The 27201-nt window shown below is 41.6% G+C and overlaps 1 protein-coding gene across 3 annotated transcripts in view; it reads left to right on the top strand.

Annotated features, from left to right (window-relative positions):
• Positions 1-27201, top strand: part of LOC136864060 (patched domain-containing protein 3) — a 752635-nt gene that overhangs the window by 375086 nt on the left and 350348 nt on the right. For all 3 annotated transcript variants that reach the window (XM_067140595.2, XM_067140594.2, XM_067140596.2), the window contains exon 5: positions 11843-12014. In XM_067140595.2, the coding sequence (XP_066996696.1) occupies positions 11843-12014 (172 nt within the window). The remainder of the gene's footprint in view (positions 1-11842; positions 12015-27201) is intronic.

The raw sequence follows: 27201 nt of genomic DNA on the forward strand, positions 1-27201 counted from the left end.
GTTGATAGGGACAAGGTATACGAGATTAAAACAGTCCTTTGTAACAAACTGGCACAGAACAAACTATGCTCTTCATTGTCCATTGCAAAGAATGTTGAGAAATGTGAATAAGTTGGATATAGATATATTTAACTGGTCACACTCTCACCTTATGAGTCCGTCTCGTCGGCTGAATGGTCAGCGTACTGGCCTTCGGTTTAGAGGGTCCCGGGTTCGATTTCCGGCCGGGTCGAAGATTTTAATCGCTTCTGATTAATTCTTCTGGCTCGGGGACTGGGTGTATGTCTCCGCCCCAACACTCTCCTCATCATATTCAGACAACATACCACGCTCCCATCTACCACAGAAACACGCAATAGTGATTACATCCCTCCATTATAGGGTTGCGTCAGGAAGGGCATCCGGCCGTAAAACAGGGCCAAATCCACATGTACTACGCAGTTCGCACCCGCGACCCCACAGGTGTGGGGAAAAAGCGTTAGCAAAAGAAGAAGACACTCTCACCTTATGAAAAAATAAAACTAGAAAGTTAAATGTACTAAAAACACACTCATTATGTAACCTTGCTCTTCTTTGCTAGTAGGTCGCCCACGGGTGTCAAATCAAAAGACCTACACCTGGCGAGCCGAACATGTCCTCGGACACGCCCGGCACTAAAAGCCATACGCCATTTCATTTCTTTGCTAGTGGCTTTACGTCGCACTGACACAGACAGGTCTTATGGCGACGATGGGATAGAAAAGGGCTAGGAGTTGGAAGGAAGCGGCCGTAGCCTTAATTACGGTACAGCCTGGTGTGAAAATCGGAAACCACGGAAAACCATCTTCAGGGCTGCCGGCAGTGGGATTCGAACCCACTATCTCCCGGATGCAAGCTCACAGTAGCACGCTTCTAACCGCACGGCCAACTCATCCGGTACGTAGCCTATTTGTCAAATATTACTGTATAATGAGATAATTTGATATTTACTGACCATTTCTCATTTATGTCTCAAGTGTTATTACAATATTATAAGTCCACCTGTTCAATACTTATAATATTGTAATAACACTTGAGACATACGTCAACTTCAATACGGAACCAAAATGAGAATAGTCACTTGTAACATTTCTCATTTATGTAAAAATTTCTTAGTCGCATATTCCGTAGCAACTTCGTAACATGGTTTTATGCCATCAGAATAATATTAATATATATATATTATAAACAGAGCGGCCTGTCTCATATAAACAAGGAAATACGTGTAAGAACACAGTTGACAGGTAGGATGGGCTTGGGATATTAAAGGGGAAATGAATGACGCAGATAGTGGGAGGGGGAGAGAGCGAGCAACAGACGAATGGAATGAGTTGTGAATGTTATGAAGTGTGAGAGCTGTTAAGTGTTTGAACTTCCAGTGCATTGAAATTGAGTGGTTAGTTCACACTTCACAGTAATGAAGCGTTCATTTTGAACGACTCATTCACGAGCTACCCATCACTACTGTAATTATACATGTTTATGAACCTAGTTAGATGAAGCCTCCGTGGCTCAGGCGGCAGCACGCCGGCCTCTCACCGCTGGGTTCCGTGGTTCAAATCCCGGTCACTCGATGTGACATTTGTGCTGGACAAAGCGGAGGCGGGACAGGTTTTTCTCCGGGCACTCCGGTTTTCCCTGTCATCTTTCAGTCCAGCAACGCTCTCCAACCTCATTTCATTTCATTAATCATTCATTAATCATTGCCCCAGAGGAGTGCGACCGGCCTCGGCAGCCGGCACAATTCCCATCCTCGCCGCTAGAAAGGGGCTTCATTCATTCCATTGCTGACCCGGTCAAATGACTGGAAAGAGGTTGTGGATTTTCATAAGCCTAGTTAGATGTTGCTATAATAACGTATCCTATTGGAAACTCAGCTATAAATAATGATTAATCTAGTCATTTTAGGTCTCCTTACGTATACTTAAACATATTTGTGGGTATTGATGTAGAAATCTATTAAGCACAAAACGACAATAAGCACATTGTGTGAATGATGCATTTGTGCAGTTGGGAGCAGAGCAACTCGAATCTTCAGTATCCCAGATGACATCGTCAGGATCATCAAAGGCATAACTTTCAACTGGAAATGTAGCTTTCTTCCAGGCATGCTTAATCATGAAATTAAATAGGGAGGCAGGGAACTGGCTGTGGATAAGCGCTTGAAGGTTGAGGATAACTGTCAACTATCAATCAATACTAGTCTGCATTAAGGGCAGTCGCCCAGGTGGCAGATTCCCTATCTGTTGTTTTCCTAGCCTTTTCTTAAATGATTGCAAAGAAATTGGAAATGTATTGAACATCTCCCTTGGTAAGTTATTCCAATCCCTAACTCGCCTTCCTATAAACGAATATTTGCTCCAATTTGTCCTCTTGAAATCCAACTTTATCTTCATATTGTGATCTTGCCTACTTTTAAAGACATCGCTCAAACTTATTCGTCTACTAATGTCATTCCACGCCATCTCTCCGCTGACAGCTCGGAACATACCACTTAGTCGAGGAGCTCGTCTTCTTTATCCCAAGTCTTCCCAGCCCACACTTTGCAATATTTTTGTAACGCTACTCTTTTGTCGCAAATCACCCAGAATAAATCGAGCTGCTTTTCTTCGGATTTTTTTTCAGTTCTTGAATCAACTATCAATGTTGTTTAGTAAAGTCAAGTCCTGTCCTCGTTCCAAGATGATGAACTTTTCCTGGCACATTCCCAATGCAGGTGATCTGCTTGTACCATTTTAACTACACACCAGCCCTCCTGCTATTCCTAAATCTTTGACAGTGCCGGGAATCGAAACCGGGATACCGAGGACGGCAGCTAATCCTTACGCTACGGAGGCAGACAGTGTTTTTGAGTCAAATGCTTCTTGAATTTTTCCAGTGACAAAAGAAAAATATATTCAATGGTTGAACAAAGAAAGTTGCAGGAGTTTACCTTCTATGCGTTTATCCGGAATTACGAACATATATATAAATTTTTTTTTTTTTTTTTTTTTTTGGTTGAGTGAAACTGAATCTAGACCCATTCGTTTTGCTCTAACAATGGGAGAGAGGCAACCGTCCCGCTATTGTTCAAGAAAACTTTTGTCCAATTTTGCTGATTTTGAACAAGTTAGTAGACGACTTAGATACTCGGAGGGGTGTTGCACTCGGTAGAACAGTTTCCATGCTGCGATCTGTTCAGACTCAGCCCTAGCTTGGGGGATTCGCCTGGTCGGATGACGACCCCCATCAGAGCGCCGTACTGCCTTAAGGAACAGAACGTCACCGAATGTTGGGAGGTCGGATTATGTTCTGTTGCACAATGAGTCCAAATATGCCACTTAGTTCACGTAAGACAATGAGAAGTGGAGAGAGAATGGGCTGAATTGTATACGAATGCGATATTCCAGACGCTGTTTTCACTCTGACAATCGAATCTTTTTTAACGATGCTAGTTAGTGTATGGTCTCTGTGAATTTCATAATTAAATCCAGGTTGGTCGGTATTCACAATGTTAGCTGATGATTAATTAGGTTTTACGTCGCACCGACACAGATAGATCTTATGGCGACGATGGGATAGGAAAGGGCTAGGAGTGGGAAGGAAACGGCCGTGGCCTTAATTAAGGTACAGCCCCAGCATTTGCCTGGTGTGAAAATGGGAAACCACGGAAAACCATCTTCAGGGCTGCCGACAGTGGGGCTCGAACCCACGATCTCCCGGATGCAAGCTCACAGCTGCGCGCTCCTAACCGCACGGCCAACACGCTCGGTGATTAATTAGGAACAGTCTTGTCATTGGATTCAGTATCAAATGCAGCTTCAGAATTCTCGATCTCATTTTGTGATTGAGCATTTCAAGTGCTCTAGCTTTCTTGAATGCCCGCAGCCTTTTATCAATGTCATGCACAGCCATTAGATTAGGCCACGCGTACTCCAGCATGATCTTGAATTTCTCAAGCTTTGTTCCTTGTTTTCATAATATATCTGATAACAATGTAGATAGATAGCTGCTCTCCTTGACCCTCGTGAAGTGATGCATGATTCTTTTCAATTACCATCCTTTGTTTCTTATCTTCATTTACCTTGTTGACATAATCGAAAGCAACATAGTCTTTAGCACCATTCAAAGATCAAAATCAGGCTCGATATCAGTAGTTTGCTTGCAATGCATTTGCACCAGATCTTCACCTTCAAGTGTTTCAGGGATAACAGCATCTTACAATTTCTTGATCGAATTGAAAATATTGTTTGCAGTTCCTCTTTCCTCCTCATGTAAGTTACTTCACGTGATGAAGACGGTAATTCAATTTGGAGTTAAAAGTCTAACATCTTATTTGCGTCAGTTCTTATTGTGCAAGATACAAACACATAATGCACACACCATCTTCCTCGTACCTGCACAGATGTTGCAGACACAAACACATATGCTGCTCGTGTGCTCCGCAGTCGGCATCCGCGGAATCCATTGCGAACTGACCTTTAGATACAACCATTTCTTTTGATAACATTCTGAACTCTTTAAGTTCCTCCACCGATTGTACCGTCCAGCTTTGTCTATTATGGCAATGAGCTCATACCTTGCGACCATATGCATCTCTCTGCCATCAGTATGCCCAGTCCTTCACTGTCGTTTTCGATGCACATTTTACACAATACACGGCATTTATGCGACGATAGATTTCACTCTGCTGACAGCCTTCCGCTGTCAGCAATTAAATCACAGCACATTTTGCATCTGGCACGCAGCCAAATGACGCTAGAAACCTGCCAACTCCTGCTGGAGAATGGTGATGTACAGTTACTAGTTCGCAGTGGGGCCCGGGCGAGTTTCCTTTGATCCCACTTCGTAGCTAATTCAAGTTCCTAGGTTGTTGTGTGATTTATTTTAGACGCTAGGACTCCATAGACCATCAGACACATACGGGTTACCATGTTGGGAATGCATCCAAGATGTTCTGTTCTTCTCGTAAGTGATGTGTGTTTGTAGCATGGTGCGTTGTGTATACGAGAGAAGGAACACTTCAAGGAAGCGAAAAGCGCACAATGTAAAATTGGATAATTACCGTTCTTATTGTGTTACATTCTCTGCCTCAGAATACGAGGGAAGATACACTAATTATAATCAGTGAAGGGGAAAGAACTGGAACAAACATACTGTGTATTAGCACTTGAAGAACACAAAAGATGCCAAGGAAATGAAACAAGTAATGTGTCAGGAATGGAGGAATACTTCATAATGATGACATACGAAATTTAAATAAACAACACATCTAGGAGTAGCCCATAAATTGCAAAGACCTGTGTATGGTAAATGCCTTAGTGTTAACGATGTGATACGAAGAAATGGAAAAAAAAGGAAATGGCAATGCTATGTGCATAAAATTGGAGATGTTCGGCTCATTTCGATCCTATTCCTCTCTTAAGTTGTCCACTTAGCAATACAGATATGTGGTTAATGATTTACAGTCTTGCCTCGCTCGTCAAGGTGTACACACTTATCTGCCTAGCGCTTGTGAGTCATAGTGGGCCGTGATCTTGTGTGTCCAGTTTATTTCCTTAGTGACTTTCTTTCGTTTGTGCTAGTAAATACTGTCGTTAATCAGTGCTGATTAACAGGTTTAGTTCTGAACAATGAATGACCCATCCTTGGGGCAGGTCATTTACTCTGCTATTCTTACCAGCCATGATGTGCCGCAGTTGCTGGTAACATCAACTGCATTAACCAACCCCTTGGCCAACCAATAGCACCGGCTATCAGTACCTATCAACGGAGATCACAGGTTTCACGTATATTGCAACACAACCGTTATCAACAACTTCAGGTAATGATTTAATATCTGATTTCAATAGTGTTTCTGAACTTCAACGGAAACGTTTCCGCCGAGATGACTGTGATAATAATAGTGACAATGGTGGTAATATGATGATGGAATCTAGTAGTGTTCTCGAAACGACCAATCGTTTGGACTTGGCAGTGAACACTCCTAACGCAGTAACCCCACCCGTAGATTCTTCGAGAACCTCAACACCACCACCCCCACGCAGTAATGATAACCGATAAAATAGATCAGACAATGGACCTTTTTTATGCTTATAGAAGGAGTGGGCCGCACAATTAATAATTTACACCCTTTGACACTCGGGAAAATGATATTTAATGAGCTATAGTATACATACCGTACATTGTAAATATAACCTATGTAGGGAAAAATGGACTACGCATCGAAACAATATCAGGCGCAGTGGCGAATCATTTAGTTGAGTCTTCCCACTTCAAGCAAAAATAATCTAGAAGCTTACATACCTCACCACACCGCTCATAGGCAAGGTCTCATCAAAAATATTGACATTTCTCTCAGCGAAGAGGAAATCGTAATGAGATTTACAGTGAATTTCCGGTAACACGCGTAAAGCGATTTACAAAACAAACCCCATCTAAGGAAATTAGATAAATTCTAGTCTGCCTAGTTATATTTTGCTCGCAGCGCCTGCCTGAAACTGATTAGATCCACTGAACCTGCTGTGCTCTTCTCCCGTAAGTGTTACCTGTTGTCCAATGTCACCGTTGTTTACGTTATAACCATTCTCGTTTCCAGTGCCGCAGTGTTCAGTGATGCAGCCGCTGTACAGGACCTCACGATGTTACTGCATGTTTGGCATCAGTCAACCCGTGCTGTATTTACTGTCAGGGTGCACATGTATCTACAGACAAAGGATGTCCAGAGCACAAGAAATGGACTGAAGTGAAACGACTGATGCATTGAACATCACCCAGCAAGCTGCTCTTAACGTGTATAATAATAAGCCGTGTGCAACAATTGCTTCCAGCCCTGCTTGCAACTGGCGAAGTACGGAGGATTTTGCTCCTATCCCAACTGTAACCCCTCAAATACGGAATGAAACGGCTGTCACCCCAACTCAGGGAACATGTTTCTGATCTTACAACCCCAGTTCAAGTACCGGTCAACGCTTCTAGCTTACAGGGACTGTCGAAACAAAAACCCATTAATATACTTCGAAATACCCTTCCTACTCATTCCTACCCTCCAAATCGTCCTATCAGTGAGCCTTCTGCAGTCGTTCGCCAAGCGAACTGTCCTTCAATTTCTGAACGCACTTATGTCCCTCAATATTCACCTGTAACTCCCATACAATATAATTCGTACCCTCAGCAACCACATCGCATAAACCCACCCACAGAGCGATCATCTGAACAACTAATCGAACAAATCTTTAACATTATTATGGTCTTCATCACCCAACTGCAGTCCCCTACGTCACAGACCTTACATCCAGCTTCTATCCGCCAAATGATTACCAGCAGTTCTAACAACTGAAATGCACTGTAAGGTATTGCAATGGAAAGGCTACTCGAACTTCGAATCATCCTCCCTACCAGTGTTACAGTGCTTTTAGTTCTAGCTGTTAGGCCCCTTTAAACAATCAGCATCATCATTTAGTTCTAGTTCAGTATCTACGTGAAACAAATTTGGCCATATGAACGTATCTGGGACCATCAGAAAGTTTTGAATGTGTTTTTAGTATGTTTCTAAGTGTTTTCTCTTTCAGTCGTGGCTGTTTTATTTGTTTACCATATCCTTCGCTTACGTATCCCATTTATTGTCTTATTCAAGTATATGTGTATGGTTGCTGCATGGTCGCAAGACCAAAAACAAATAATAAAAGAGTGATTTACGCTGTCTGGACTCGAAACTATGATAATTCACACTGTTTGCACAGCAACCCAGTTCGCCAACATGTCTCCTGTCATGGACGCTGCTAGTCTACATAATTGTTTGCTTTCTGTACTTGACTTGATCAAGCGTATGGTGTGGGTCAGATATGTAACAATGCTGAAGTTCACTGCTGTATACAGCAGAAGACACTCGAACTCAACAAAACATGTGAAATTCTATGTTTGCACGAGTGTACGTTTCCTAGGGATTGTCCCTACTTTGGCGCTTCAGCGCCTGTTGCATATTCAATTTAAACTTACACTGATTGCGAGCTACACAACCTCGTCAGAATAAGCCATCTCGGAATGGCAGCACATTTCACTGCAATCCTACCCGACTGGTAGATAGTTGGCCCAATGAAGTATATAAAATTGTCATATTCTTACCTCTACTTACGTTGTGTATCAGCTGTTTTTACATACTCAATAGATCTCTCCAAAAGTATGTTCACAGTTTCAATCGAATTTCGTGTCACGTATGTATGTTTGTGTTGAACACGAAACGATGGATGTCACCCCAGGTAAATTCCTAAACCGTCTGGATCTACAAACCACCGTCGCTAAGCATAGGTATAGCCAGCGGAGATTCAGCCTGTCAATATATGAGTCGGTTAGTTCCAAAACCTAACATGTCCATGTTAAAGTGAATTGAGAAAAAATGAAAAACTGTTATCAGTATCGGGATTAAATCGATGAGAATGTGTATTATGATAAAGGATATTGTTATGATTGAAATAACAACAATGACAATAACGTAGGATTTCACTAGAGTTAAATAACAATGAAAGTTTGTTGGGCATGTTGAGTTTTGGAAAGTACAAGTGGACATGTACAGTATTGAAACAAGCAGCATTGGACACAATGTGGTTTGGAATGGATTCTGAGGAAAATTCCGGACATAATACAAACTAAACATCCTTATTTTCACGTTAAGTTCAAAATAGTTCTTATTTGATTATAATGGGAAAAGTGGGAACATCTTCAATGATTACTTCAACATTAAGAGTAAATTAATATTGTGTTTCTTAGAACACTTTCAAATGGCATCGCTGTCAATCATTGGCTCATCTTCCTCCTCCCGTTGTTCTTCGTGTTCTTTGAAGTTCAGTTGTCTAGAATTTGCCAGTTCCTTGTAGAAGCTGAGATCTGAATTATATTCCCATTCACCACTATAATGCTTCTTGAGTAGATTTAGAACGTCATTGACTTTTGTAACTTTAGATAAAACACCAAGCTGTATTGGTTCACTAAATATTTGGTTTACGTATTTGCCTCTTCTGGAAACAACTCTCGGCTCCCCCAGGTTCGTATAATATTTTTTTTCGCCTTGAATGATTACTGTGATTTTGTTCATTTGTCTAATGAATCTTTCGGTGGAAGCTAATTTGAAATTCCAGTTAGCAGGTGGTTTTTAAAACTTCACTGACTGCTTTCTTCCGGTTAAAAAAAATCACGGGACAGATTGCAGTTCGAAATTTCTGACAAATGTCTCTATAATTACCTGGCTTTAGAATTATGTCCCGTCTTCGGATTTCTTTCTCAATGCGACACACTACTCAGTCCAACGTCATAAAAGAATGCTCTAGTACCGAGAAAACTACCAAGTATTGTTTTTATGTTATATGGAGCGTCCCTTTTCGACCACCTATTTAACATACCCATCATAATTCTGTTTTGGTCCCCCCCCCCCCGCAACCATCGACAAAAAGGCGAATAGTGTGTACAGTCGTAGCAAAGACCGTGTTATTTAACCTGTGATGAACACAAGAATCTATTTCATTGGAGCTCTTCAAAACCGTCACTTTCTGTCTAGCAATAGATAAATGTTTTCTTTCGATTGGGCTGTCGTAGATGCTCCTTCGCACGTCGTAGAATTATTCATGTAAAGCCAGCGTTGTTTGGTCCGGAAGCTTTGGCAGCACAGCGTTGTTCTGACAGTCGAAGCAGTAAATAATTTCAGCCTCATTCTATGTTCACAAGAGTTTGTAAAATGCCTATGCATGTGATAACCAAGTTCAGCTACCAATTTATTTTCCTGTGCTATATTCGTACCAGTTTTTTCCCTCTTAATGCATTCTTCTAGCTCAAAACACTTTGAACATTTCTCTGTTTCCGGAGTCTTGAAACTTATCTTGTACTTGGTTGTAAAAATGTTATGAATAAAATTATATTTGACTCTCAGTTCAGTATTTTGTCCTGCATTGTAAGTAAACCATAGTTGTTTAATGGTCAGATCACTTGACAGGTACAGCCTCGTATACTTACTGCGGCAGTAGTGTGACACAATGGGAATCACAGATTCAATGAACTTCCTCACGTTTTCAGTACATGCCTCCAGCTTTCTTGAATGAGTATTACCTCCTCTTCTTTCCTTTGGCGACAGACCAGTCTTCAAATGCTCCCTTCGAAGCCACGGAACACGAAACATTGAAATTCACAAAATTAAAGCAAAGGCATTTTGACATACCTGAGCTAACAGACTTTTTCAGAAACAAATTTAGTAATATGGTACCTCAAAGTCACTTGTTTGCCTTTATTGTTTGTACTTACTCGTGGTTGCCTTATCTGGGGATATTGTTGTCACATACCGGAGAATGAATGAATCTTGGTACACTTTATTGTGAGAATCATCAAGTGACTGGTGTAAACGTCTGACATCCTACATCCTAAGATCATTACAGTTGAAACCAAATCTCGATGGATGGATGCAGTTTGGTTTCTTCGGAAGAGATTTTGATGAATGCCTGAAATAAATAAATATTGTGATAATTTTGATACCATAAGGAAATTGTTTGTTTTGATTTATTCCTGATGTTAAGTTGAACCTCAGGCGAGTATAATGCTATGATAGTTTTAAAACGAAATATTGTAGGTGGAATGCTCACCTTGCTCATTTATCTATATTTTTCTTCCATGTACATACATCTCTGGATCTTTACCTACTACGTCCTGGCCCGCCAGCTATAACGCTGTTTTCACAGACTCTAATCTCTTGTTCACCATCCATTTCACTTGTTATAAAATCTACGTGAGAGGGCACACTGCCTTCTCTATAATCAAAGAAGTCACTGTGGATACATTTAATTACGCATTATTAACACCAGACCTTTCTTACAACAATAAGCTTCCTTCTATTTCCAGGTTATTTGGACATGTCAAGTTATGGAACAGAACATGTTGTGGACATACCGGTACTCAATTTTGGAACAGAACTGAAACTTTAAGGTTTAATATCTAAGGAATAAGAAGAGTTATGGATCAAAACATTATCACTATTAAATAGAGTGTCCCACAGATTATAAAACTTGCAATATCTCATGGTTGCTTTTTTTCCCTTTTTTGTGGACATGTTGAGTTTTGGAACTAACTGACGCATATATAAAAAGTGATCTGGGGTTGGTGGACGGAACCAGGGGAACACAATGTTAAAACATATGGTAACCATAACCTTTATTGAAATATGTCAGAGGTAGCTAAGGATGAAAGAAAACGCAATTGAGAAAATCTGCTGTACTTTAAAAAGTATACGTAATATATATTTAGGAGAAGGTCAGGTGAGTTATGCTTATTTTTGTATAGTATATTTTTAATTTTGAAAGAAGGAATGTAGTATTACCGTATACATGATGTTAAGATCGGCACATCACATATATTTATCTACTTTAACATGTTAATTCCAGGAATAAAAACTCATGCAATGGACTTAGCAATCGAGCACTTGAAAACTATTTCTATATTGACCTTTTAAATCAGCAGTGAGATATGTACTAGTTAGCGACTTACTTCAAGAAAAGCCTTGTAGTTATACTGTATGCGACATTAAATGATAAATGAAGGCAGCTCATGTTTAATATTATAACCCCTTCCAAAATTTTGGAAAACTGCATAATACCTCACCTATAAATTGGTAATTCACCAGACACCAAGCAGGTTCGTATTATCATGGTGCCATTCAGCATAGTAATTGAATGCCTGTTTCATGTTTGCCTCTCTTAGCTTCAAGTACCAAGGCTTTCCTTGTTCAAAGATTGAAGACAATGTAACTTGGCCACTTCAACAACAAACTACATACAACATCATAACTCTTGATGTGCGCCCTTGTTTCCAGCCCCGTACTCGGCCATCCTGTCAACTTCACTCATTTGCTCGGTGGAATCAAGCGGAACGAGGCTGGTGAGATTGTGTCTGCAGCTTCTTTGCTCTCCCAGTACATGATTCATGTCAACTTCTCGGCAGTCAATTTGGATGAGACTGGCAACGGTGCCGGGACTGCTGACTGGGTAAGTTCTTCACTGCATGTTATCAGACTTTCCGCTGTATATACAGTAGAAAGTAAATTGTATTACTGTTGTTTCTACATATTGCTGTCGTAACAACGCTAATGCATCTCTAAACTGGTTTTTTGTGATAAGAAACTTTAAACATTTAGTTTCTCTGCTGTAATTCAAGAAATATAAACGCATCGTATTAAGGAAACACGAAGTGTGAACTAACTGGGTTTCAAGGTATCGAACCAGATAGAGCAAGAACTATGCCATATGTCCTTGTTTATATGTAAAATATATTTTCAAGATGTCTTTGTATTGAAATAGGGAATTAATATCCTGTATCTTTATTATGTAATCATAGGAACGCAGTGATAATGCATGGTAATAAATCCTACATCTGTACAGAGTGAGCTGCGATTGCCATGGCAAACATTTGTGAAAAGTATATTGTCTTGCATGGGTCGATATTTAATTTTGAATTTACTAATTTAAAGAGTTTTAAGGACCTCAAATTTGGTATCAATACCCTTTTGACGAAATCTGAGCTGCTCATTGCCACTACGGGAGGAGTAAATCTCGGTAAAAGGAGAAGGTCATGTAGACATGCACAGACAGAGAAGAAAAAGGGAATTCTGTAGCAAAGTACACATACCTTTTCTCCACCATTCGAAGGTTTAAGGTTAGATTTGAAATTAAGAACACGCCATGATATGTGTCAAAATTCTATATGTTGTAATATCACAAGGCTCACTTTGTTTTGTCCATTCTAGAAATCAATCGGTAAGTTGTAATTGCCCTTTTGTTAAGGGTGACGATAAGAGGGTACATTTTTTCAAAACCTACCATACCATAAAGCAAGTAAAGCGAGAAGAAAGAACCGTATTAATATGCTACACATCCCCTTCAATAAATGAAAATTTTTAGTTCCATATACTTTATTTATTATTAATGTATTTAGAGTTCACATTGTTGTATGACTGTCAAAATTGCACTAAGCATTCAATATTAAACATTTTTATACATAAATAATATTGCACCTTTCCCCTGTCCCAGATGGCCCAGCTCAGCAGAGACGCTGCATGGTGCATCCGAAAATCACATATGTCTAACTTAATTATCATACAAGATCAGGACAGATTCTAGAATGCATATTCGTGAATGAGAACTTAGTAAGATAAAGGAGGTAAAAACATAATTTATTTCGTCTAAAACATAAAGTTGAAATTCAAACAAGAACTATACCCCAATGAAAACTCCAAATTATATACCACGAAGAAATTTACAATATAAAACTCGACACTAAATGTCGATCAAAGCCTACGGATCGACAAACCCGGGCATATAAAGTTCAGTAACTTCGGAAACAAGAAATCTACCTATTTGTAACGGAGATCGAGATAATTTGACTGTGATTAGCCCACAGAATGCGATCAACAACCGCCTCTTCCATGAATATGTAATGATCAATTCAATATTGTCCTAATTACACTAATTCCGAATTTGTCGGATATAAACATTGTAAATTCAACCCTCCAAAAAAACACTGATTGTAATACACGTTATCCGGATCTGTGCATAAGACAGAGGTTTGGAAACCTCGCAATCCAACTACAGCCAACGGGCTGTGAAATACTAAACAACACAAATAATCCACAATACTATCACACACATAAGACACATATAACCAATGAACACAAATAAACCACATCTGAAAAAGAAAGACAAGTATTACCCTTTGCTGTATCGGAGAGAACGGGAATCGCTCTGAGGATTTGTGAAGTTCTCGTGACAGTCAGAGTCACAAATACACTGGGCTATTCTCGGCTACATGTTTTCAAAGCAGGCGATCAGCTGGCTGGCGAGGGATAAAGCAATCACAATCTTGGTCTGCGTGGCTCAAGCAACCGTCTCTGGCCCCAAATACGATCCTCTCAAGTTAACGCAACCATGCGTAAACTTTCACTTAAGGCCCTAAGCTGGACACACACGTTCTTTGCTCTTTACCTTGGAAGCAAACTTGCCCATCGGAAAGACAATCTCGGCTTATAGGCCCTTAAAAACATATCATTCATTATAACAACTGGTCTGGGGTACACACTCTCACAAACCAGGTACAACTCATTACGTCAGTCACAATACTATTTCCAATTCTAGGCCTCAACACAATAATCATGGCTCATCACGGCCTCTTATTCAATAGTCCCCGGTTCAATTCTGGAGCACAGCCAGGGTTTACCTGCCACTTTTTTAAATGTCCAGGACTAAATTCAACGATAGGGATAGCCCTCTGCATATGTTATCAGCTGAAAATATGCAGTGAAAAAATGGCGCATGGCATTTAGTGCCGGGAGTGTTCAAGGACATGTTCGGATTGCCAGGTGCAGGTATTTTTATTTGACTCCCGTAGGCAACCTGCGCGTCGTGATGAGGATGGAATGATAATGAAGACAACTCATACACACAGTCCCCGTGCTAGCGAAATTAACCAATGCTGGTTAACATTCCCGACCATGCCGGGAATCGAACCATTGACCCTTTAACCAAAGGCCAGCATGCTAACCACTTAGCCATGGAGCCGGGCAAAAACATGCAATAATACTACGTCATGCATAGCCTGTCTATAGATTGGCCTACACATCTCTTAAGTTCCCATTCGATCCTCAGGAGGTTCAGTTCCCTCTAATCTGTATAGATGAATATGATATCGCCTATACCTTAGTGTCTGCATGACGCAAGTGAAAATGTCTCAACACAAACCAAAAGCAATACTCTACATCCTGACATAGCCCTCGTATGCCAACTCTAAATAACCTTGGAACAAGACTGAAGTATAGCATGCATCCAGCCCCAAACATTATTTACAACATAAATCAAAACAAACCAATGCCACTCTGGCTTACATTACAATTACTATTTACATTTAACGAATGTGAATCTGATCACTACATTTCATGCTCATAAACAGTTCAGCTTATCTCTATCTCCACCTCTGCCATTAGCGGTACCCTCAGAACCGCTCCATCTATATGATTTAGCTCATGACAGCGTTGTTGTCGAGGGATCTAGGAGTTTGCTGTTTCGGTCTTTCTGGTTCCATGATGTGCTGCCTTCGATCGCGTACTGCAGAGGTGTCCCTGTAACCTAGTAACGATTGTCAATCCCAGTTCTCTTCACCGCTTCGTTCATGCACGAATGCACTGTCGTAAACCTGGTAAGGATATAATTGACAATATCCTCTATCGATACATTGGTCCGGTCAAACGACACGAAGCAAGGGTACATCAGCTATTACTTGTAATGTAATAAATACCGTTTTTCCGAGAGAATCCGAAATATTACAAGTGAGTAAACACAATTAATTTAATAGTTTTCTCAATTACGATTCTTCGTTAATTGCATATTCGTACATCATTCACCACTATATAAATCTGACAGCACACATTTATTCAACTGGCGAAACTGAAAGCATTGAGGAGTTCATATATGCTTTTCCATTTTTGAATGAAATTAAAACTAGCATTTTAATGATGTCAATAATATTCTGAACAACCCACGTGATTTAAGTACGTATCATTAAAAAGCTTATATTATGTGTGAATTTCCCGCGAGTGTTAGTGTGTCGTTAAACAGATAGCAAAATAAAACCAAAACTTTGGGTATTTAGTGTTTGTATATATCTGCCTGAATCTGTCTGCGTACAGTATATCTATAATTAATTTGTGATTAGAATCTCGGGAGTGGCCGTGACCTATGTAGAAGATATATTCTCTGTATTTTAAACGAAGAAACGGCAACATTAGGAGCATGTTGGTTGGCTACACATTAATTTTGTTCTGGCTGATATTATATATTCTAAGTGTTTATTGTATGCAGATTCATATAGTACACACCAAACCAAATCAAACTCCATGGCGCAACAGGCCCGAAGGCCATGGCCTACCAAGCGACCGCTGCTCAGCGAAGGCCTGCAGATTATTGGGTGTCGTGCGGTGAGCACGACGAATCCTCTCGATCTATTTTCTTGGCTTGGCTGAGTGGACCTCAAACCAGCCCTCAGATCCAGGTAAAAATCCATGACCTGGCCGGGAATTGATCCCGGGGCCTCCGGCTAAGAGACAGGCCCGCTACTTCTACACCGTGGGGCCGGCACCATATAGTATAGGCCTACACACTACTTATAAATTGTGTTTGAAAAATAACAGAACTATTAAATTCCCTAGCATCTTATAGAACGTATTGGCTAGGAAATGTGAGGCTATAAACCGTTTGTTCTATAAACTGTCTAGTTTATAAACAATTTATGTTTCCGTGGTTTCCCAATTTCATACCAGGCAAATGCTGGGGCTGTACCTTAATTAAGGCCACGGCCGCTTCCTTCCAATTCCTAGGCCTTTCCTATCCCATCGTCGCCATAAGACCTATCTGTGTCGGTGGGACGTAAAGCAAATAGCAAAAAGAAAAAACAATGTATGCAATATCTGTACATTGTGTATGAACTTGCCCAGTAACATAATAATACGAAGCATGTTTTTAAGTAAGTACTGTTTTTAAATATGGCCGCTGCAGAACTTCAGTTGTCCTTCAATGCATGCGCGGTCAGTACATACATCTGTATGCTAGCCACAAACGCCATTATGGAAGCATTCGCCGTATTTACGTTTGTTTGTGCTTATTGAATTAACGGTCCCGCCGAGTGTGAAGTACGCGCTGTGGGTCATTTTCTAAATGTAAAAGACGTGAAAGCTGTTGAAATTCATCGGCAGATTAGTGAAGTGTATGGAGAACGCACTATGAGCGAAAGAATGGTAATAAAATGGGTTAGGGCATTTAAAGAAGGCCGCACTGATGTCCACGACGAGAAGCGTAGTGGGCGACCGACAATGATGACGTGGCTGGTACATCAGGCGGCAGATTTCTGTGCTGGTGGAATTCAGAAACCGGCTTCACGATATGACAAGTGCCTTAATATGCCTGGAACTTACGTTCAGAAGTAGTTTAAGGTACAGGCTTACATGTAAGAAAAGAATTGTTTAAAATATTGCATCACTTTTTTGCTATATCAAAACGGTTCTTACTTAAAAAAGATGCCTCGTATATGTCCTCTGTTAGGCTCACAGCGGGACAGTGGTCACCCAGAGCTGGAGCAGTTCTTACAGTCCTTATTGAACTGTCTTTACTGGGTCAGCAAGCGCATCTCCGATAATTATATAAATGAGGGCGCCAGATCGTCTCCCTTGATGCGAGGCGAATAAACGGTTCATTACGGAAGTTCTGAGAAGCTGCTTCATTGAGTATAATCTCGACGAAAATACAAATTTTTTCCATATGTATTGAACTCCATTCACTATGTTTTGAGACTCATCCTCCTCGCATATTCATCATCTGTTCCTATACAAGTATATCGTCGGTTTACTGCAAAAAGTTGGGAAGTCCTCTTTTGGGCGAAATGGAGTTATTAGCAGAAATGTGTTCAAATTTGCATTGTCTTTTACAACATATCATTGGTTACTCCATTCAGAGAGTACAAATAGCACAGGAGAGGTTTATTGGTTTCGCTAAGTCCATATTTTCTCAAATTTAGTCTGTAAAAATTAAGTAAAGTCGCTTACCAATTTCTTGCTGTAAACTTTCTCCTCCTTGTGTTTCAGTTCTGTACGGAAAAATGTAATAACTGATAATAATGATGGCCGGGCTGAGTGGCTCAGACGGTTAAGGCGCTGGCCTTCTGACCCCAACATGGCAGGTTCGATCCTGGCTCAGTCCGGTGGTATTTGAAGGTGCTCAAATACGTCAGCCTCGTGTCGGTAGATTTACGGGCACGTAAAAGAACTCCTGCGGGACTAAAGTCCGGCACCTCGGCGTCTCCGAAAACCGTAAAAGAGTAGTTAGTGGGACGTAAAACAAATAACATTATTATTATTATTGATAATAATGATGACTTCACACTTCTGACAGCGGAAGCGTGGGAGGTCACTTCCAGACATCTGTCTATATTTCAACACTTCATCTGGCCAAAACAGAAAGTAAAATATTGCTGCATTGTTCATATTCATGATCCTGATTACTCACATTAATGCTGTAGAAAAGAAATTGTTAGAACGGACATTCGTACATGAAAATTGATTCTGTGCTTAGTGCTCCCCTGCAATGATGGCGAACATTTTCCAACTAGTGTGCGTTTTAAGTCTGGTTTATTATTCTAAACTGTTTACTGTGCCACTTGCTATTTTCCTTTAAGGAATGGCTACAACCTACAGCCCCCCTCCCCCGCGACTTCCTTTCCAAATTCCCAATCATGTTTCATAATATGTTATTTGATATTTATTTAATTTATTTATGTACTGATTTATTTGTTTATTTATTATATATATATATATCTTTTAAATGCATTAGACTGCATGTTCCGTGGTCGTATTTTGCAAATACTGCAAAAAATACATTTTAAAATATGTAAGTTTTGAGAATACATATTATTATTTGTAAATAAATAAATAAATAATAAGCTCCTGTTTTAACACACTTCGTCATTAAATATTATTAACAGGCGAGTTGGGCGCTGTGAGCTTGCATCCGGGAGATAGTGGGTTCGAGCCCCACTGTCGGCAGCCATGAAGATGGTTTTCCGTGGTTTCCCATTATGACACCAGGCAGATGCTGGGGCTGTATCTCAATTAAGGCCACGGCGGATTCCTTCTCATTCGTAAGCCTTTCCTCTCCCATCGTCGCCATAAGACCCATATGTGTCGGTGCGACGTAACACAAATTGTACCGAGCTCGATAGCTGCAGTAGCTTAATTGCGGCCAGTATCCAGAATTCGGCTGATGGTGGGTTCGAACTCCACTGTCGGCAGCCCTGAAGATGGTTTTCCGTGGTTTCCTATTTTCACACCTACCTAATTAAGGCCACGGCCGCTTCCTTCCCACTCCTAGCTCCTTCGTCATAAGACCCGTCTGTGTCGGTGCGACGTAAAGCAACTTGCAAAAAAAAAATTGTAAAAAGATAAATATTATTCGATATAAAAGTCAAAAATACTAATATTGCCAGTGGACTTCACTTCCTCCATTAGCATCATTATCTTTCCATGTTGTCGTAGTTCGTATGCTCAACAATTTAACTAATTTTTACCTCATCACATTTCCGCAAGGAAATCAGAAAGAACAGCTATCCTTGCTTGTAAGGTCACATCCATGCTTTCATCAAAATATACTGCATACATCTGGGAGTTATATAAATAAGCTTTCAATTGCCCCAAAACTTCTTCACTCATTCTTATTATTCTGTCATTCAGCTGGCTGGCATTCCTTTCATTCTGTTAATTATTTGTCGTTTGTTAGGGAAGTTTTCAAATAATGTGTCGGGCATCAATAAGGAAGTTTATTTCAAGAACTCACCGTCAGAAAGCGGTTTCCTATGCATGCTGTATTATGCAGTCAGACAGATGGAAACACCCGCACTGATACTATTCCTTGGCCGAAAAAACTCGTTTGTTTTGAGTAAAGTTCGATATTTTGTGACACGAACTATCTTTTTTCTACATTTGGCATGGAACAAACATTTGAATGATTAGTCTCGAAATACATTAAATGTCAGGGATACAATTGTTTTCAAATACAGGCAACACATCTTTCTATCAGTCCGAATTCCCTTGTCCACTGATCTTGAAAAATCCGGTTACTACCTTTGTTAAGTTTCTGTTCTTTTTTGGCACAGAAAACATGTTTGCGAGGTCCGTATACAAAACCACCAGAAAACGACACTGTTATCTCACTTGAATTTTGGACCTATCAGTGTAGCAGTGTTGCCATTTTGCACGTCCGGATGGAACTAGTATTTAGATTTTCCTTATGTATTTCTTATACGTGTAACACACTATAAGATATATATTGTATGTAGTACAAGACGTATATAAAATCATCGTCACGGCCATGTGGTGTGCCACCGAAATCGTGTTCGCGTGTCACCTAGTGACACGCATGGCGTAGGTTCCCCATCCTTGCGTATAGAGCATCAAAAGAAAAATGTCCCAGTATATTCCGTAGTGGATTGTTTAGAGATCTTCCGGGTGGCAATACAGTAGAAAGAATAGAAGGCCTTACATAGCGAAAGAACCCGAGAATAAGGACATGATAGACTTGACAGAATTATCAGTAGCACTAATAAGAATAGCAATGTAGACGAACATGGAAATACAGCCAACTGGCTGAAAATAAAGTGTCCAAACTTTGGAAAAGATAAGTCCCAAATCATTCAGTATTGTTATCAGGGTGATGGTCCATACGTTAAAATGAACACCTGCTTTCAAATCAAAATGCGAATTCCTAATGAAGTTCACCACACACACCTACAAATTTCAAAAGGAAAGAACAAGGATCTGGAAAAAGTGTGCAGGACGGGTATAATCCCAGCAGAAATAAGTTACATCTCTGGTACACGAGCTTACCAACCTCAATCATTGTGGGCACTGCTGCTTCCGACCTAAGTTTTTCAAAGTGAAATTGAAATTAGGGAGTAGTTTACTTGGACTAACATACGCAAGGAGTTGTGTGTTGTTTGGGTTTAGGAAAGGTTATTCCACTGAAGCTCAACTTGTAGGATTTCAGCAAGATATAGCAGATATCATGGATTCAGGAGGTCAAGTGGACTGTATCGGGATTGACCTGACTAAAGCAATTGATAGGGTAAATCATGGGAGACTATCGGCAAAAATGAGTGCAATTGGACTTGACAAAACAGTGACTGAATGGGTGGCTATGTTTCTAGAAAATAAAACTCAGATAATTAGAGTAGGCAAAGCTTTATCTGTCCCTGTAATAATTAAGAGGTGAATTCCTCAAGGCAGTATTATAGGACCTTTATTTTTTCTTGTATACACTGACTGACAGAGCAAATGCAACACCAAGAAGGAGTGGTCAGAACTTTATGCCAATTGCAGGGTAGACTGACGTCACTGAGGTATGCTCATGATGTGAAATGCGCCGCTGTGCTGCGCACGTAGCGAACGATAAATGGAACACGGCGTTGGCGAATGGCCCACTTCGTACCGTGATTTCTCAGCCGACAGTCATTGTAGAACGTGTTGTCGTGTGCCACAGGACACGTGTATAGCTAAGAATGCCAGGCCGCCGTCAACGGAGGCATTTCCAGCAGACAGACGACTTTACGAGGGGTATGGTGATCGGGCTGAGAAGGGCAGGTTGGTCGCTTCGTCAAATCGCAGCCGATACCCATAGGGATGTGTCCACGGTGCAGCGCCTGTGGCGAACATGGTTGGCGCAGGGAAATGTGGCACGTGCGAGGGGTCCAGGCGCAGCCCGACTGACGTCAGCACGCGAGGATCGGCACATCCGCCGCCAAGCGGTGGCAGCCCCGCACGCCACGTCAACCGCCATTCTTCAGCATGTGCAAGACACCCTGGCTGGTCCGATATCGACCAGAACAATTTCCCGTCGATTGGTTGAAGGAGGCCTGCACTCCCGGCGTCCGCTCAGAAGACTACCACTGACTCCACAGCATAGACGTGCAGACTCGTTGGCTGAATGTTCAGCGTACTGGCCTTCGGTTCAGAGGGGGTTCGATTCCCGGCCGGGTCGGGGATTTTAACCTTAATTGGTTAATTCCTACTGCACGGGGGCTGGGTGTATGTGTTGTCTTCATCATCATTTCATCCTCATCACGACGCGCAGGTCACCTACGGGTGTCAAATAGAAAGACCTGCACCTGGCGAGCCGAACCCGTCCTGGGATATCCCGGCACTAAAAGCCATACGACATTTCATAGACGTGCACGCCTGGCATGGTGCCGGGCTATGAGTCACGCTTCTGTTCTGTCAGTGATAGTCACCGCAGACGAGTGTGGCGTCGGCGTGGAGAAAGGTCAAATCCGGCAGTAACTGTGGAGCGCCCTACCGCTAGACAACGCGGCATCATGGTTTGGGGCGCTATTGCGTATGATTCCACGTCACCTCTAGTGCGTATTCAAGGCACGTTAAATGCCCACCGCTACGTGCAGCATGTGCTACGGCCGGTGGCACTCCCGTACCTTCAGGGGCTGCCCAATGCTCTGTTTCAGCAGGATAATGCCCGCCCACACACTGCTCGCATCTCCCAACAGGCTCTACGAGGTGTACAGATGCTTCCGTGGCCAGCGTACTCTCCGGATCTCTCACCAATCGAACACGTGTGGGATCTCATTGGACGCCGTTTGCAAACTCTGCCTCAGCCTCGTACGGACGACCAACTGTGGCAAATGGTTGACAGAGAATGGAGAACCATCCCTCAGGACACCATCCGCACTCTTATTGACTCTGTACCTCGACGTGTTTCTGCGTGCATCGCCGCTCGCGGTGGTCCTACATCCTACTGAGTCGATGCCGTGCGCATTGTGTAACCTGCATATCGGTTTGAAATAAACATCAATTATTCGTCCGTGCCGTCTCTGTTTTTTCCCCAACTTTCATCCCTTTCGAACCACTCCTTCTTGGTGTTGCATTTGCTCTGTCAGTCAGTGTATACAAGTGTATACCAAGAAGGAGTACACTGACTGACAGAGCAAATGCAACACCAAGAAGGAGTGGTCAGAACTTTATGCCAATTGCAGGGTAGACTGACGTCACTGAGGTATGCTCATGATGTGAAATGCGCCGCTGTGCTGCGCACGTAGCGAACGATAAATGGAACACGGCGTTGGCGAATGGCCCACTTCGTACCGTGATTTCTCAGCCGACAGTCATTGTAGAACGTGTTGTCGTGTGCCACAGGACACGTGTATAGCTAAGAATGCCAGGCCGCCGTCAACGGAGACATTTCCAGCAGACAGACGACTTTACGAGGGGTATGGTGATCGGGCTGAGAAGGGCAGGTTGGTCGCTTCGTCAAATCGCAGCCGATACCCATAGGGATGTGTCCACGGTGCAGCGCCTGTGGCGAAGATGGTTGGCGTAGGGACATGTGGCACGTGCGAGGGGTCCAGGCGCAGCCCGACTGACGTCAGCACGCGAGGATCGGCACATCCGCCGCCAAGCGGTGGCAGCCCCGCACGCCACGTCAACCGCCATTCTTCAGCATGTGCAAGACACCCTGGCTGTTCCGATATCGACCAGAACAATTTCCCGTCGATTGGTTGAAGGAGGCCTGCACTCCCGGCGTCCGCTCAGAAGACTACCACTGACTCCACAGCATAGACGTGCAGACTCGTTGGCTGAATGTTCAGCGTACTGGCCTTCGGTTCAGAGGGGGTTCGATTCCCGGCCGGGTCGGGGATTTTAACCTTAATTGGTTAATTCCTACTGCACGGGGGCTGGGTGTATGTGTTGTCTTCATCATCATTTCATCCTCATCACGACGCGCAGGTCACCTACGGGTGTCAAATAGAAAGACCTGCACCTGGCGAGCCGAATCCGTCCTGGGATATCCCGGCACTAAAAGCCATACGACATTTCATGGACGTGCACGCCTGGCATGGTGCCGGGCTAGAGCGACTTGGATGAGGGAATGGCGGAACGTCGTGTTCTCCGATGAGTCACGCTTCTGTTCTGTCAGTGATAGTCACCGCAGACGAGTGTGGCGTCGGCGTGGAGAAAGGTCAAATCCGGCAGTAACTGTGGAGCGCTCTACCGCTAGACAACGCGGCATCATGGTTTGGGGCGCTATTGCGTATGATTCCACGTCACCTCTAGTGCGTATTCAAGGCACGTTAAATGCCCACCGCTACGTGCAGCATGTGCTACGGCCGGTGGCACTCCCGTACCTTCAGGGGCTGCCCAGTGCTCTGTGTCAGCAGGATAATGCCCGCCCACACACTGCTCGCATCTCCCAACAGGCTCTACGAGGTGTACAGATGCTTCCGTGGCCAGCGTACTCTCCGGATCTCTCACCAATCGAACACGTGTGGGATCTCATTGGACGCCGTTTGCAAACTCTGCCCCAGCCTCGTATGGACGACCAACTGTGGCAAATGGTTGACAGAGAATGGAGAACCATCCCTCAGGACACCATCCGCACTCTTATTGACTCTGTACCTCGACGTGTTTCTGCGTGCATCGCCGCTCGCGGTGGTCCTACATCCTACTGTGTCGATGCCGTGCGCGTTGTGTAACCTGCATATCGGTTTGAAATAAACATCAACTATTCGTCCGTGCCGTCTCTGTTTTTTCCCCAACTTTCATCCCTTTCGAACCACTCCTTCTTGGTGTTGCATTTGCTCTGTCAGTCAGTGTATAAATGATATGTGTAAAGAAGTGGAATCAGAGATAAGGCTTTTTGCGAAGATGTTATTCTGTACAGAGTAATAAAGAGTCAAAAGATTGTGAGTAACTGCGAAATGACCTCGATAGTGTTGTGAGATGGACAGTAGGCAATGGTATGATGATAAACGGGGTTAAAAGTCAGGTTGTGAGTTTCACAAATAGGAAACGTCCTCTCAGTTTTAATTACTGCGTTGATGGGGTGAAAATTCCCTTTGGGGATCATTGCAAATACCTAGGTGTTAATATAAGGAAAGATCTTCATTGGGGTAATCACATAAATATGATTGTAAATAAAGGGTTCAGATCTCTGCACATTGTCATGAAGGTATTTAGGGGTTGTAGTTGAACCCATAATTCAACGAGGAGAATTTTGTTTTCCTCAATATTTATTTCAAATAAAAATACTTGTTTGAGAGCGGCCATGTTGCATTTCATGAGTGGCTGCCTCGTGGGAACGAGCTCACCGTGTCGAGCCGAGCCGCAAACTCGTGAAATACCGTGACACTTCGGTGGACTTCGAATATTCAACAATTTTTCAAATTCAAGGAATTCTTCGTAACAACAGTTTTTGGCAACACAGTAAATCCTGAAATAAAGAATCTAAATTATTCTTAAACCCTATGGGAAGACAGAACCTCCAGGGTGAATATAAATGCAGTTAAGCCTAGAGACGAATCCGCGTCCGATCCGCGGACTACTGGCACGTGCCAAGGTTGATGAATGAAGAAAACCCGCGAAACGCCCGGGCAGAAATAATTTATTTCGCCTGTTGCGAGTATGGAAAAATTATGAAAATAACACCTAAATAAATTGTAAGTCTGTCCGAAGTTATGGAACAAATTTCAGGAAAATCGGACTATTGAATGCGGAATTAGCATATTGCACAACCAAGCTTCATGGTGTGAGCGGCGTCATCCCATAGAGTATAAAAGAAACCTCCCTCCGTATATTTCTCAGTGTCTGTCTGGTTTCTGGAGCGGCGGAGCCCACGTCCCTCGTCAGCAGAAAAGTGTGAAAATTTGGTCTCTAAATAACTTACTACATGTTCGTGGCTATGGTTCAAATATAATGTTAGAATGGAAGATGATAGAAATTCTCTGAGCTGCCGCTACTAGGAACTTGAAGGTTTAGGTATTTGGTGAATAAGTAATTGAGTTCCTCTTTGTATTCAGTGCGTGCGTATAATATTTTTTAGAGTCTGGATGAGAGCTACAGTGTCTGGTTTCTTATCTGTTGGAACACCTGGACTCCTTAGTAGGGTGAACAAGTCAGTCGCCATTTGAGGAGCGAGCTCGTCACACGGACGACCGTGTCAAAAAGGGCGTTATAAAGTGTTGTGTAATTTAAGTTATATATATATATTTATAAGGAGATGTATACATTAGCCATGGAAGGCTAGACGAGAAATTTGCTGGTTAAATGCAGCCAGAACTCCAGGATGACGCCTAAGATCACACGTCTGTAACCTTTTAATCAATGTTGTAGTTAGAATATTGTTTGTCCCTACAAATTTTTCATTGCGTGTGTTGGGTTGATATTATATTTTATTATATTAATATTATTATATAAATTATATATTATATATTATATATATTACTTTATTATATTTATATTATATTATATTTTTGGTCAGCGTTTGAAAATCGTTAGTTTTGTAAAATTTACATCAAGAAACTATAATATGCGACGTTTAAATATTGTGTTAATGTTCTATGAGATATTGTCCGAAGTGAGGAAAATTAGGAAGGTGGTAATGGTAACGTAGTCGTGGCGAATGTGTTAATTTCGAATATCGTTTGAATTCAGAATTTTTTCCGAAATAATAATAATAATAATAATAATAATAATAATAATAATAATAATAATAATAATAATAATAATAATGTCTACCGCAGGATAAAATTTTCCTATGTTAAAAGTGGATTTAACAAGTATGTTCTACAAGGATTGCGGGCGTTTAGAAAATTTCCAGTGAAATCCGATAAAGTTATGTTTTATTCATGGGAAGTAAAAATTTTGTGACATCGTGTATGTCGATGATCTGGAAAATCATGAAAATTGTATTCTCGAGGTCCGAAAGTTGCAGTAACAGTAAAAATAAAAAGGTATATTTTTATAAAAGTTGTTTTATTTTTCACGAGAGTATCGAGGTTTGAAAAGGTCTTGAAATATAAGAAAAATGGATTGAGATCGAAGAATTTATATATGTTGAGATAAGAGTTGTTGAAATGTTGAAGGCAAAAGGGAGCCTGGATTTTACGTAATACCGCCATGAGAAGGCGATGACAATGCATTTTTGAGACAGGCTATATTTGCCGAGGAAGGATTTTTGAGACAGGCTGTATATTAAATGTGAGATTTATGTGGCAGGCTGTAGTATATTCCGCTAACATTCCGAAAACGGGGACCTGGAGAAGGACGGTTCGAGATAATTATTGTGTGAAGCACAGTAAATTTCAGATAAGATCCCAAGTGAAAAACCATTTGGTGAAGATGGTAACCCTTGGTAGTAAAATTTCAAGTGACTAGTTACGTAAAGTCAGTAATGAATATTAGAATAATATGACCTTAAGGATAGAAGAGCATTTTGAATACACGGTTGGTGTTGTTTGACTGTAATGACAAGTTTCCAATTAATAAAGTTCGTTGTGATTGTTGGATGCGCTCGTGAACGGTTGGCTGTTGAGCGAGCTCTTGAATTATTGTAGTGAAAAAGTAGTAAAAAACTATTGAAATTATTTAAATTTTGTGTATGTGCGTTCCATTTATTGCTATTTGTATATTGGTGTTTAGTGCTTGTTGGTAGAAATTGGGAGTAGTGTTATTTATTTAAATATTATAACAAGTAATTCATTCGGTGTTCAGTAGATTACGTTTTCTAGATTAAGTAGGCTAGCTAGGTGTACTTTGTTTCGAATTTAGGCTCAGGAATTACTTTAGGTGTTAATATTAAC

Source organism: Anabrus simplex, chromosome 2 (assembly GCF_040414725.1).
Source record: "Anabrus simplex isolate iqAnaSimp1 chromosome 2, ASM4041472v1, whole genome shotgun sequence".
NCBI classification, from domain to species: Eukaryota; Metazoa; Arthropoda; class Insecta; order Orthoptera; family Tettigoniidae; genus Anabrus; species Anabrus simplex.